General features: G+C 48.3%; 1 protein-coding gene across 12 annotated transcripts in view; it reads left to right on the top strand.

The window, feature by feature from the left end:
• ZBTB16 (zinc finger and BTB domain containing 16) overlaps nucleotides 1-14934 on the top strand; it is a 199575-nt gene that overhangs the window by 148965 nt on the left and 35676 nt on the right. Inside the window, exon 5 of one of the 12 annotated variants that reach the window (XM_086339309.1) lies at nucleotides 831-976. The exons of 10 other annotated variants lie outside the window; for them this stretch is intronic. In XM_086339309.1, the coding sequence (XP_086195435.1) occupies nucleotides 831-856 (26 nt within the window). In that variant the 3' untranslated portion in view covers nucleotides 857-976. Of the gene's footprint in view, nucleotides 1-830; nucleotides 977-14934 lie in introns of those variants that run through there. One more of the 12 variants, XM_086339313.1, reaches the window with a different exon arrangement.

Consider the following 14934-nt stretch of genomic DNA (forward strand, 5'->3'; position numbering starts at 1 on the left):
ATCCATCCACACAAAAAGTTGTACATCAGTGTTCATAGCCACTTCATTTATACCCTCAACATAGGAACTGGAACCCACATGTCCATCGGCTGAGGAATGAACAAAATGTGGTATATCTGTATCATTATCCAGCCCTAAAAAGGAATAGATACACTTGCATGCTACACCGTGGATGAATGTTAAAACCAACATGAAAGAAGGTGTGCATTGAAACATGTATAATATATGAAACAAGTCGCCAGTCCAGGTTCGATGCACGATACTGGATGCTTGGGGCTGGTGCACTGGGACGACCCAGAGGGATGGTACGGGGAGGGAGGCGGGAGGAGGGTTCAGGATGGGGAACACGTGTAACCTGTGGCGGATTCATATTGATACATGGCAAAACCAATACAATATTGTAATGTTAAAAAAAATAAAAAAATAAAGGCAATAAGAAAAATTTTAAAAACTTGAAAAAAAAAAAGTTGGGCATGAAAGGCTACATAATGTATGATTCCATTCATGTGAAATATTCAGAATAGGCAAATCTATAGGAACAGAGCAGATCAGTAGTTGCCAGAGGCTGAGGGGAGCAGAAAATGGGGAGTGAGAACTAATGAGTATGGAGTTTCTTTTGAGAGGTGATGAAAATGTTCTGGAGTTAGTGTTGATGATGGTTGTACAACTTTCTGAGTACATTGAAAACCATTGAATTGTGTGTTTTAAAAGGATGTGTTTCATGGTTTGTGGATTATATCTTCACTGAAATGAAAAGCAACTTCCAGGTCTTGGTTTTTACACCCTCGGCCCAATACCCTCTACCTGCTGCATCTCAGGATTTTTTTTAGGTAGCTCGCAGTTTGCAGAATGGTGACCAGACAATGCAGGAGGCTCTGGTGCCTTCGGGATCGTTCTGTTCTTGGAGGCAGTGGGGAGCAGGCTGACTTAGAGACCTCCTCCTGTCCTTCCTGTGTATCAACTGCCGGGAAGAAAGAAAGAAGGGATCATCAGTAGGAGAAGGATGTGAATCTGACCGCAGTCAGAGGAGACTGGGAGTTGCCTTGTGTTGTACATCTTCAGAAGAACAGCCAGGTCTTCGCATGCCCGAGAGGAGTCACTCTGACCAGAGGGCGTACGTGAACAGCGTGGACCCAGGCAGCCCATTTTAAGCAAAGAATCATACAAGTAATATGCGCTCCATGTGGGGAAATTAGAAAATACATGTAAACAAAAGAAATGTGTCTCCTGTAGTTGCACCATCTTTTTCCGTTGTCTTTTAAACAACATTGGGGTGATAATAGGCAGTGCATGCTGTTTTGTAATCTGTTGCTCGCATGCCAGCAAACCTGTATCTTGATGATCATTGTAATGCTTCCCTAGTATTGTCCCCTACTGCCCATATTTTTTTTTTTCTGTAAGCCTCTGATTGCCTTACTTTGTGCACTGGGATGCCCCGTTTGCTCTCCATGCTTTGGTGGGGGGTGGGGAACCACTCCCACACATGAAGGACCTTCCGGGGGGCTGCAGGCAGGAGAAGTGACTAACAGATACAGCACGTTATCACCTCTTACCTATCGCTTCTTCTGTCAACAAGACGAACTGGGCTGGCCAGGCACTTCTGCGGCAGCTGTTTACTTGGTCATTCCAGGCAAGCTTGAGATGCTGGGAACACAGCCAGTCCTCAACATTCGATCTTCTTAGAAGCTGTTTGCCTTTGGTTTTCTCCAGCCTTGCAAATGGCCACTCGCCCTGGGCACGATCTGGGCAGGTAATTTACCTCCTCCACTAAAATAACGGATGGCGCTGCCTGGGGGCTGGGCAGACCAAGGAAAATACAGGCATCGATTTATTTGCCAAGTTTAAGCCCAGAGTTAAGTAGCAAGGTAAGCATCTCCATGTGTTAAGTGTCCCAGGCCCAACTAGAGAAGATTTCCTACCGAAGAAGAACCCCAAACAGGTATTAAGAAAAAGGCATTTCTTTTGGCATTTCCTTCTCTGAACATTAGGAAAAGTTACCTAACAGGGGAATTACAGGTTTGGGTCAGATGAAGTGTTCCCTGCCCCCGTTCGGAGAAGATCCATTACAGATTGGAAATGACTTTGTCTCTAAGTGCCCATTGTTAGATGGAATACACATTCCCCTCCACCAAACAAATATAAAATGCTTCCAGCCTCTGCCTCAGATTTTCTATTACTGTTTCACAGGACTCCAGAGAGTTTTAAGATAGCAATTTGATTAAGCTTATGGGGAAGATCCCATCAGATAACATTCTTTTTCTGCAGGTAGAGATAATGCGTTCACGTATTAAGTATGTTTTAAAGGTAATTATCTTTTCCATATTCATTTTAGTTACAGGAATTGAAAAGGGGGAGACTTTGCATCGGAAAGCTGCCCCTTGGGCCCTAGAGTCGCTCTGACTTCTCTCCTCTGGGAAACACACTTGAGGTTTTTGACAAATGAAGGAGCACCAAGTGTTTCTCTGTTTTGAAATGACTTGGGAACCCCTGTCTCTGGGGAGGTGGCCCGGAAGGCAGCATCTTGGCCACTGCTCTCATCTGGCTCCCAAGTTTGGACCCCCTGTCCTGGGATGCCTTCTGGCCTCCCCATCTTAAGCTCAATGGACATGAATTTGAGCAAACTCCATGAGATAGTTGAGGGACAGGGGAGCCTGGCGTGCTGCAGTCCATGGGGTCGCAAAGAATCTGAGATGACTTAGCAACTGAACAGCAAGAACATTTTAAGCTTCTGGGTGATGGAAGGAGGCCTGGTTGCTGCTCAGGAAGAGAACTTGCCTCATCCAACAGTGAGTCATGATGTTACAGCCCCACCTTCCAAAATAGAGCCTGGAATCACCATTTACATTTATTAGCCCAGCTTTGGGGTGTACTCATATTGGAAGAGGCTAATTCCAGATCTCGAATTCTAACATACTTAGAATCCTAGACTTCAGAATTGGAGCAGGAGGCATTAAGGAGTGTGATCCTGAGCCTCAGAGAGGTTCAGTGATTTGCCCAGGATCACACAGCAAGTTAGAGAGACATACTGTGGTCTAGGGGGCTTCCCAGGTGGGTTAGTGGTAAAGAATCCACCTGCAATGTGAGAGATGTAGAAAATGTGGGTTCAATCCCTGGGTCAAGAAGATACACTGGAGAGGGGAATGGCAACCCACTTCTTGCCTGGAAAATTGCAGAGACAGAGGAGCCTGGTGGGTTACAGTCCGTGGAGTCAGAAAGAGTCGGACATGACCTAGCTTTCACGCATGCACTGTGGTATGTAGCCCAGGAATCCTGGTCTTGGACCACTCCTCCTGTGCCCTGGGATTCCCACAACTCTTCGATCTAGAAATAATCCTCAGCCCCTTTCCTGGGAATTTCCAGAGTAGGAGATTAGTCCACGTGGCCTTCCTTGGTTATCCATGCATCAGGGTCTGCACTGAGAGCTTCCAGGGCCCCTAGGGGTCTGAGAAGCCCAGAGCAAAAATGGTGCAGATGCTCTGAACTTCTTCAGACCTCACTTGCCCACCAGCTGTATTGTTTGAATTACTCTATCAATTTTTTTCAAAATAGAAAAATCAGATTGGAATCCTACCGTCAGAAAGCGAACAATTGCAAGGGAGGAAAAAACACAGGCATAGCTGAAAAGGTAATTAGTGATACAAGGTACTTGAATCAGATGCACGCTGTGTGGATCCAGGGGTGGTGATTGGAGTATCTCTCATCCCTTCGTCTGCCTGAAATTCTTTCTGCTGCAGCCAGAAACCCATAGTTCCTGCCCACAGTATCCCCCGCATTATGTCTCTGCCTGATTGCTCAGGAGCACATGATTAGACTGAAGTCACTGGTCTGAAGGCAGCTGACTCTGGGAAAGGATCCCGGGTGATGGCCTTATCACATAAGACCCAGATGGTGGCATGGAGAGCCCCACTGTCTTCACACTCCTGCCCAGTTCTGTCGGATGGAGATGGCAGTGGAGGATGGGTGTGGAGCTGATGGATCCAGGCTGGTTTTAGGGCGTAGCCCCATGCACTTACCTTAGCTAAGGTTGGCTCTGGCATCCTTACCGGTGTTGTCTCTCCATGCGGGAGATGCAAGAGACGTGGGTTTGATCTCTGAATCTGCAGGAGGAAATGGCAGCCCACACCAGTGTTGTCTCTCCCATGTTCCTCCTCTGGAAGGTCTTCATTGTCTTTTATCAGCTACACGTTAAAATCACTTGAAGGGAGTTTTTTTTTTTTTTTTTTTTTTTTAAGAAATAGCAAGCACGGATTCCCACCACAAACCTGCTGAATCAGAATCTTCAGCGTGGGTGCCATTGAGGGGCTTAGGCATGCATGTTTTCTAAAGCTCCCCAGGAGGCTCACATGTAAAACCAGGGTTGAGAACTTCTGGATGAGGTAAGATCAGACTGTACTGCGTGGCCCAGAAAATGTCTCCAATCAGAATTTCAGGCCATCTCATGCTACCACCTACGGTGTTCATCCTGAGTCACTTATAATTCCCTATCTCTCTTCACTGCTTTTCTTCTCCTTGTATCTTCCCCTGACTCCCTCATTTTCCTGCGTCTTGTTTTTGTAGACTATTTTTCTCAGCTCCATTGTTTATGTTATATAAATGTTTGTGTCTGCCCTCCACCCTTGTTCCCTGCCCTGATTCATGTCTTGAAGCCCTTACCTCCAAGGTGAAGGTATTTGGAGGTAGAGCCCTGGCAGGTTTAAATGAGATCATAAGGATGATGAACCCCCATAATGGGATTAGTGTCCTTAGAAGAAGCAGAAGCAAAGACATCACTTTGCCAGCAAAGGTCTGTCTAGTCAAAGCTTTGGTTTTTCCAGTAGTCATGTATGGATGTGAGAGCTGGACCATAAAGGAGGCTGAGCGCCAGAGAACTGATGCTTTCGGATTGTGGTGCTAAATAAGATGCTTGAGAGTCCCTTGGACTGCAAGGAGATTAAAGCAGTCAATCCTAAAAGGAAATCAACCCTCAATGTTTGTTGTAAGGACTGACGCTGTAACGGAAGCACTAGTACTTTGGCCACCTGATGCAAAGAGCTGATTTGTTGGGAAAGACCCTGATGTTAGGAAAGATGGAAGGCAAAAGGAGAAGGGAGCCGCAGAGGACGAGATGGTTAGATAGCATCGCTACTTCAGTGGACATAAATTTGAGCAAACTCTGGGAGATCGTGACGGACATCTGGAGCTGGAGCTGGCGTGCTGCAGTCCACGGGGTTTCCAAGAGTCGGACATGACTTAGCGACTTACCAACAACAGAAGAAGCAGGAGAGACTAGAGCTCTCGCTTCCATGTGAGGACACAGCTCCAAGGCGGCCATCTGCAAGTCAAGAAGAGCCCTCACCAGGAATCCAGCCACATCAGCACCCTGATCTAGGACTTCCAGCTTCCAGAACTATGAGAAATAAATGATGGTTAAGCCACCCAGTCACAGCATTTTGCTAGAGCAGGCCAAGCAGACTAAGACAGGGTCCCCCTCTGTGAGCCCCCTTTCCCCAAATAAGCAGTGGAAAGCATGCCCTCCTTCTCATCTCCTGCACCATGCGCATAACTCCACTTGTACCGCATGGCCATCTTATTACTCCGTGTGTGGGGGAGGGGCAGTGTCTGAAGCATCTTTGGTCCCTGGACCCTTTGACTGTTTTTAAAAGAGTAGCCACTCAATCAGTATTTGTTGTGTGGTTCACCAAAAGCAATAAGGGGAGCTTCCTGGTGAAAAGCAGGAAAAGGGAATCTGTTCTAGTCCAGATTCAGAATTTTGCTCTTCACCTGCCAGCTGTATGGCCTTGGACAAGTCACTCAACCTTTGTAAGTCTCAGATTCCTTACCTGAAAAACAAGAACTTCATGCTTGTCCCAGTCACGCCAAAGATGGATGTGACGACTAGAATAATCTCAGCAGTAACGTCCTTGTGAGGTGAAAAGCAAATCCAAATGTAAGGTATTGTTCTAATTGTACCAGCTCTGGAGACCCTTGGGGGCCTTGGTTTCTGCCCTTCAGATACCCAGTCTGTACCCTCTGCACCATACCCCTCCCAGCTCTTCCTGGCCCTTTCCTTCCCTGGCTTGCTCTGTTGCACCTCTCATCCTGCACATACATGAATGCTACATGAAAAAAAAAAAGTCAAATTCTATTATCATATATTTTGAATTACACAGAAAGTAAGGGGGGAAGCAGTCTGGTCCATCCAGAAATTAACTCTTCAGTGTAACGTGATGGACAGACGTTAGAAGGAGAGGTGTCCTAGGGTGTTTGACTGAATATGATCTGAATAGGTCAGATCCCTCATGCCATCCATTCCAGATCCATAATTTCTAGTGTGGAGAAAGTTCTGGAAGGAACCTGAGCTCAGTCATTCCTTGTTCATCCGCCTTGTGTGATTGGAGCACCAACCATGGGCATGCTGCAGGTGCCCGCCTGCCAGCATCTGAGGGTAGCCTGCCTCACCTGCCCCCGACCCCTACTCAGGAGCTTGCAGATGAGAGGACGGAGGTGTCCGGCGAGCTCAGGAGCAAGATGGGCAGGTGCCCAGCCGTGATGGGGCCAGGAAGGGCTTGGAGTCAGGAGGAGACCCTCAGGCTGAGTTTTCTTCTCATGCTGCTTTAGGGTAAATTTATCTCATGGGGATGGTGACTGAGTTGCTCCCTGTATCTTGCAGAGTAAAACCTACGTGTTTAGGCTTGCAGATAGAGGCTGTCGCTAATCCCTTTCCTTTCTCAGTCTCCTGTTTCTGAGGCTGGCGGTGTCTGGCGTTTGTGCAGGGAGGAAGGATATAAAAGGGCAAGACAGGAGACCCCGGTGCCTGGATTCAGAGCCTCTGCATTCCGGGACCCCCCAGAGGCCCCGCTCCCTGGACCCTTCAGCCCGAGAAAGCCATTGTGCTCTGTCCTGGCCTCTGACCCCAAGGCTCTGAGAAGCAGCAGGTTGTTGACACTTGGACAATCATTTCTTGCAGGACCACTGCCTCCCTCGGGAGCTCCCCTGTCTGCCTTGGGGTGGTGACGGCTCCCCCAGCTGGGAAGGGGGGTGGCAAAGGAGAAGTTTGCTCCCAGCTGGAGTGGGAGGAATGGAGGGGGCGCCTCCATGGCAGCCACCCCCCCACCAGATGTGTCCGTGTCCTTTCCTCTTTCACCTGCCAGTTCAGTGGCACCCCCCTCCCAGGGTGGGGAGAGCTTCAAGAAAACGAATCCAGGAGACATTTCGGGCCCACGCTCCCTCTGGCCTTCTTGTCATGGGTCTTCTGCTTGCGGGGGAGCCCCGTGTTTCTGCGTGAAGGATGTCTGTCTGTCTCCTGCAGTTACAGCAACAAAGACTATTTCTGACCTTGGTGCTGCAGCAAGACTCTGGACCAGTCATTCGCTTGCCCTTTTGGAAGCTCAGTTTCTGCATTGGTGGAAAGGGATCCAAAAAGCTCACTTACCTAACAGGCCTGCTGTGAGGCTCAGAGAATAATAGGTATGGAGCGCCCTGCACCCTGTGAAGTCAATGTTATGGTAGGTTATTAGAGTTTCTTTAAGAACCACAGTTTGCTGCCAGTTTGCATATATGATTCTTACAGTTTCTGTGTGTGGGGCGAGGTTGCCCAGCATTTTCTCCTCCTCCTTTCTCCGGCATCTCAGAAAACATTATTTAGAAGCGGGTGGAGCTGGACAGAGGGACTCTTACATTTTTTAAGTGCCACTCTGCATTCCTTTCACCTTGGTCTTAATAATAAATAACTCTGACCGAGTGACCAGGGCCTGGATGGTCTGTCCAAATAAATGCAAGAATGTCTCCAGTAGCCAGGCGTCCCCATTCAGTGGGCTTGCTCAGGACCATTTCTCCAGCCATGAGAAAAGCCGTCTTGCTAAGCTACAGAAAAATCTCCCTTGTGCTTTAATTCTGGAAGAAGCGGATTAGTGTGGCCATATTTAACCTTTGACCCCGACACAAAAGCATTATCAAAATTAGTTGCCAAGAGGCTCTGTCTTCCTTTCCCTGCCCCCCATGTCCCTGTTTGCCTGGACTGGTTTAGGACCTTGGTAAACTTCTGAGCAAGAGCAAAGGTCCAAAAGACCATTGTTGCCTTAGAGACGTCCGGGCCTGGTGCTGGCTGTCCGAGCTCCTGGGGTCCAAGGTGAGCTAAAGGGCAGAGCTGAGAGTCTTGTGCTGCAGTGGGCGTCAGAATTTATGGGCTTCCTTTTAACACTCTTTCTCTCTTGGAACCGGCCTAGTTCTCTGCTAGCTTGGAAACTGGACACTAGTCAGATGGTACGTTGATTTTTAGACCCACATTCAACAGAACTTTTTAATGCCTCCTTCCACCCGGTTGCTATGTGATCTCAAAGTACTGGTTGATCCAAAGGATTGATTTCTGACATTTTCCCCCTCCAGGCAGAAATCCGTGGACTTGGAGGATGGTGCAGGGTGGCTATCTGGACCTGAGTCAATTCTCTGGGTATAAATCCCTCCCCTGTCATTTGGTCACTAAATGGGCAATTTGTGTGAACTCTGAGCCTCACTTCCTCATCTGTAAGGTGGGCACATTCATGACAAGATATAATATATAATGTATAATAAGATATTGTATGTAATAGGATAGCATGGGAAGAGCCTAGAATGGTGCATGACACTTGCATCAGTGTTTAGCAGACATTAGCTATTGTTATTCCTGTTGTCTTCAGTATCAATAATGATTCTTTATTACTTCCCCAGGTCCTGTGTGTCTTTGGCCACACCCCCATCCCTCCCAGTCCCCACTACATTGGCACCCCACAAGTTTTCTGGGTGACTTGCCCCATCTCTGGCTCCTCTAGCCTAGCTTTCTTTGCAGTGATTTTTGGAGTCCTCTCTTGGATAGAGGGTGGGGGTGGCTGGGTGAGGACTGTCTTCATTTCATACCAGAAAGTCCAGCGTGCAGAGGGGGATTGGGAGGGCAGAGCGCTTTATAAGCTCGCGATGAAAGCTGTAAAACGAGATGGTCAAGGGTCTGGCCGGGCCTGGTTCAGGATTATGGCCGGCCCCTGGAATGCAGAGGGGGCCTCTCTTAAGAAGCCAGCGTCTGTTTACAGTGTATTTCTCATAAACCCCAACGCTGGGGCGAGGGCAGGGGGACTCGCCCTCCTGGCATGTGATTGATTATCTGGTATTTATGCCATTGAGGACTTGTCAGCGGTTCAGGGTCAAAGGGTCATCTCATGTGTCTTGCCGCCAATCCACCTCCTTTTGTACAGTGCGGACCGGGTGAGCAGTGCACAAAACAGCTTTTTCTTTGCCTTGGGAAAATGGGGAGGGGGTGGGGAGGGAGTGTCAAGGAAAATTTTTTTCAACCTTTTCTGAATAGTGTCCTTTTAATTCTAAAGAACTTTTAATTAAAAGTAGCAGGAAAATTCATCTTGAGAAGGTTTAACTTACCTTAACAGATAACTTTTGTGTCCTGAGAAGCTGGGAGTGACTTTCGATTTTAAAAAAAAAAGAAAGGAAGGGGTTCTGTTGTGTCTCTTGCCCTCCCCAGACATGTTTGAGGATCCCTGGAGGTCCCTGCCCTCCGTCCCTAAGTGTGACCCCAGCTTGGGAAAGCAGGAAGGACCGACCTTAAAAACCTAGCAAGGGTCTCTGCGCTCCAGCATCCCCCTGTTTTAGATGAAGAAACAGAGCTTTGGCAGGTGGAAGGACTTACTCGGAGTCACGCAGCTGGTTGGCTGTAGAGGCAGGCACTGGGTTTTGTTCTCCTGACCCCGCTTCCGCTGCTCCTCTGAGCACATGAAGTTGTTTCTTAAAGTTTTGGATGCCAAGTGGAGATAAAGTGATGGCATCAGGTTGGCCAAAATGTTTGTTCGGGTCTGTTCCGCAAACCAAACAAACTTTTTCGGCCAACCCACTATTTTGTTGCTTTTAAACCCTAGATGTTTGAGACTTGGGGACCTCTCCTAGGTTCCTTGGGCTGGAAGGACCCGCCTCCATCTCTGTATAAACAGTGTGTGCTCACATGGCCCAGAGGACTCACTCTGTGCCCCCTTCCTAAACATCTGGGGTTGGGGGGCGGCGCTCCGTGTACTCTGCTTGGTAGAAAATAGCAGCATCCCTCTCCCAGTCTTTGTCACTCTGATGGTCTAGGTGTTCTTCTGAACAGTAAGCTTCCCCTGGCCTGGAGCTCAGGAGTGGCCTGAGTGGAGGCTGACTGTCTGTCCACAGGTGTGAGAGGGGTCACCCAGAGCCGGGACTTCCCAGGGCACTTCATTGTGTATAGTTCTTCTCTGCTGTGGACTCAGCACCCCAGGGGGATGTTTAACCCCCCAAGTCTCACCCAGCTAACTTACCTGGTGATGCCCCAGGATAGCAAAGGGACACCTGGTCATGCCTTTCAGCTCATTGAACACCAGTGGAAACCCGGGCAGAGAAATTCTTTGCCTACAGTTACGTGTCTGTGGGAGTCACATGATATTCCTGTTGGCCACATTCCTGATTTTGTCCTTCTTGTCCTTTGCCACTTAAGAAGATACAGTGCAAGGAATTGTCTTCCTGGGAATTGCTTTAGGAATCCCAATTCCTTCTATCCCCCTCATTCCTATTCCAGTTAAATTAGTGAATGCTAATTTGGGCTGACGGGGCATCACCGTGAGGAAGAGATTGAAATTGTGTGGGACCTGGTTCTTGCTGGTGAGAGAAGAATAGCATTTACTGAGTTCTTATAGAATTTGCTGAGTGTCAGACACTGTTCTAATGCTTAATTGTAATAATTTTATTTAGTGCTTTTATCAGCTTTTCAAAGTGAACATTCTTGTCTCCAGATGAGGGAGGCATGAACCACTTTCCCTGGAGATAAATCTGAAAACCATTATATTGAACGGAGAAGGCAATGCCACCCCACTCCAGTACTCTTGCCTGGAAAGTCCCATGGATGGAGAAGCCTGGTAGGCTGCAGTCCATGGGGTCGCTAAGAGTCGGACACGACTGAGCGACTTCAGTTTCACTTTTCACTTTCATGCATTGGAGAAGGAAATGGCAACCCACTCCAGTGTTCTTGCCTGGAGAATCCCAGGGACAGTGGAGCCTGATGGGCTACCGTCTCTGGGGTCGCACAGAGTCAGACACGACTGAAGCGACTTAGCAGCAGCAGCAGCATTATAGTGAAAACTGATTGAACGTTTGCTTTATGCTGGGTAGTGCTAAACTTTTAAAACACATGACCTTCCTGAATCTGTACAAAACCCCTGTGAAGTAGGTACTGGTATCATCCTGGTTTTACAAAGCCTGAAACAGGCACAGAGGAGTTAGGTAACTTTCCTGAGACCACACAGCAGAAGTAAGTGGCCAAGCTGGATTTGGGACTACAGGATTTCCCTTTAAACTGCATCGCCACTCTGTCTCTTTAGGTTTCAGAGCTGGGCTGGAACTCAAGAGTTTTAGATGTCAGTGCTCATATTGTTCTTTGTCACTATCCTAACATAAATTTGCTGGGAGACACTATATATAGACATATATAAATCAACCCGAGACCAGCAAAAGGTCCCTGTGTAATCAGATGCCAGCCTGGGTGGTGCATGGAGAGGAATTTAGAGGAGCAGTATGTTAACGAGGACATCACCCAGCCCCATCTCTAAGCTCCCGCAGTAAGGGCTCTGTTCCTCACCTTTCCATCACTAGACCTCACCCAGGACTGGTACACGGTAGCTCTTCACAAATGCTGATTAAATTACTAGGAAGGATTGCGTGGGGGAGGTGGAGTGAAGTGGATTTGTTTTAGGAAAATGGTGTTTTTAGCTGTCTCCCTTTCATGGCGGGCTGACAGGTGCCAGGTCCTCTGCATGCCAGGTACGTTATTTGTGCTCTACGCGTGCGTGTGTGTGCTAAGTCGCTTCAGACGTGTCTGACTCTTTACAGCCCTGTGGACTGTAGCCCACCAGGCTCCTCTGTCCATGGGGATTCTCCAGGCAAGAATACTGGAGTGGGTTGCCGTACTCTCCTCCAGGGCATCTTCCTGACCCAGGGATTGAACCTGCATCTCTTAGATCTCCTGCACTGGCAGGTGGGTTCTTTACCAGGAATGCCACTTGGGAAGCACCTGTTTATGCTATACTTTAACCTTTATACATCAGCCCTGTGGCTGTTATTATCCCTACAGTAAACTGAGGCTGTTCAAAAGCAGAGACATTACTTTGCCAACAAAGGTCTGTCTAGTCAAGGGTATGGTTTTTCCAGTGGTCATGTATGGATGTGAGAGTTGGACTGTGAAGAAGGCTGAGCACCGAAGAATTGATGCCTTTGAACTGTGGTGTTGGAGAAGACTCTTGAGAGTCCCTTGGACTGCAAGGAGATCCAACCAGTCCATTCTGAAGGAGATCAGCCCTGGGATTTCTTTGGAAGGAATGATGCTAAAGCTGAAACTCCAGTACTTTGGCCACCTCATGCGAAGAGTTGACTCATTGGAAAAGACTCTGATGCTGGGAGGGATTGGGGGCAGGAGGAGAAGGGGACAACAGAGGATGAGATGGCTGGATGGCATCACTGACTTGATGGACGTGAATCTGGGTGAACTCCAGAAGTTGGTGATGGACAGGGAGGCCTGGCGTGCTGCGACTCATGGGGTCGCAAAGAGTCGGACACGACTGAGCGACTGAACTGAACTGAACTGAAACTGAGGCTGAAAAGAAGCTCTGTATCTTGACCAAGAATTCTCCCCATGGTTTCAAAATCCATTTCCTTTCCCCAAGGCCAAGAAAAAGGCACAAGTGAAGGGTAAAGAGAATACAAGTCACAGAGGTAGACTGCAGAGACTGCTCAGTTGGCACCGGGACCTGGAAAACCAGGGAGGAGAGCGTGTCCTCTTTTCTTCTGCTTGTGGTTGGGAGTTGCCTCTTTGATATAAGGATATCTGTATCTATGAAGTTAACTGTGTCCAGTTAATTGAATTTATAATTCAGCCCCCCAAATGCTGAAAAGAATCGTTTTTTATGTTCCTTAATGAGTGCTATAAAAACAAGTGGTGAATCTAATTTTATGAATGACCCTTTATGACTTACCTGATAACTAGTAGTTGTTCAACACAAAGGACTCATAACTCAGTCAGTTATGCTGGCTGCCTGCAGTAAAAGAACTTGTTTTAAAGTTGCCATCTTGTTCCTCTTGAGTGGCCGAGGCATGCAGCTGTTCCCTCGTCCACCATCAGGCTCCTCATTCGAGGGGGATTGTGGAGAGGGGCCACCTGGCCTGCCAGCCCAGGACGACCGAGAGCTCTCGCCTCTCATAACTGGCTCCGACCCAGAAGGGGAAAGGAAAACGTGGCAGCTCATCCCAGTCCCTCTCTGCTGGAGTCCCACCTAGATGTGGCCGGCTGTGCTGGGGAAGAGAAGAGAGGCACAGAGAAAGAGGTACAAGGGCTGTAAAGGAGTTTCTCTTATCTATATCCTACGATGAAGACAGTGAGCTTTTGAAAAAAAAATAAGCAAAAGGAATCTAGGTGAGATGCTGGTGAGAACTTCCTGAATTGAAGAGCTGTTCTTAAGAGAGACTGAGGCATGTCCATCACTAGAGTATGCACACATACATGTGCTCTTAGCTTTTTATAGTTTTCATTTTTTTTTAATCTTTTAGAAGTTGAATTTAAATGGTGATCACACATCTTAAAAGTAATAGAGCTTAGCCATACAGTTCAAGCATCATTCATGAAGACCATTGAAGAAAGGTTGGCTGAACTCCCCATCTGGAAAGTCAGAGGCAGGGGGCTGGACTCGGTGGCCAGGACCCTGCCCACGGTGCTCACCCAGGACAGGAAGGGCTTTGGGGAGGGAAACCCTTGAACAGAGCAGCCAGAGTGGGGGTGTGGGAGCGTCATGAAGGCAGGCCAAGATAAAGCTGTGATTTCCATGGATTATCACCTTTCCCACTTTATCTGGGGTAAGAACAAGGTAAGAACAGGCCCTGGGGCCCTGAGTGAACCTTTCCTTGGGGCTGCTGAGTGGGGAAGAGGACACCCCGCCCGGTCTCCCCACACCCCTCTCCCTTGTACACACTGCACCGGTAAAGGCTGCAGCTTTGGTATGTGTGGTAGGTGGGGACAAATACAAGAAAGTCCCTGATCTGGGTGCTGATGACTTCCTGGTAGAGTGGGGCTGGGCTGGGACCTTTGTGGCCATGGTTTGAGTCTTGCCTTAGCTGGCCTTGTGCCCAGACTGTCTGGTGGGTCTTCCTTCCCCTTGTCCCCACCGTCTCTCCTTGTCACACCCTTACCAGGCTGATGACATGCTCTTGGGATGCACCAGGGCTCTGACTCTGCTGTTATCTTCGATCAGAAGGAGTCTGGGTGAAAAGGAAAGGGAGAACTACTGTTCCAGCATCACGTTTGGAGGCTGATGAACTTTGGCAGGGGAATGCCCACCTAGCTGGTCTGGAAAAACTTGTTTGGGCCCCAGAGAACCTGACAAAACTGGGTGCTATCAGCCTAAAAACATTTATGCTGAAGGCAAGCGAGAGCACACGCATTCCATCCTCTGATGAATAGCTGGAGACAAAGGATGTGCGAGGCCTCACTGCCCCTTCCTTGAACCAAATCCAGATTCTCACTGTGCTGGCATGTTCCTAAAGGACCCCCCGCTTCCCGCTAGTATTTTCAGAAGCAAAATAGCCCGACATTCATTCATTCATTCAATATTCATTGAGTGTCTGCATGTTTGTTTGCTAAGTCACTTCAGTCGTGTCCAACTCTTTGCACCCTCTGGTGCATAGCCTGCCAGGCTCTTCTGTCCATGGGATTCTCCAAGCAAGAATACGGGAGTGGGTTGCCATGCCCTCCTCCAGGGGATCTTCCCAACCCAGGGATCAAACCCACGTCTATTACATCTCCTGCATTGGCAGGCAGGTCTTTACCATTAGTACCACTTGGGAAGCCCTCATGGAATGTCTACTGTGTGCTAAATGCTAGGGATACAAGGGCCAATAAGTCCTGGTGTCTTGATTCCGGGGACT

The sequence above is a fragment of the Bos grunniens genome, chromosome 15 (genome assembly GCF_055505025.1).
Source record: "Bos grunniens cultivar Pamir isolate PY7600 chromosome 15, Bosgru_T2T1.0, whole genome shotgun sequence".
NCBI lineage: Eukaryota > Metazoa > Chordata > Mammalia > Artiodactyla > Bovidae > Bos > Bos grunniens.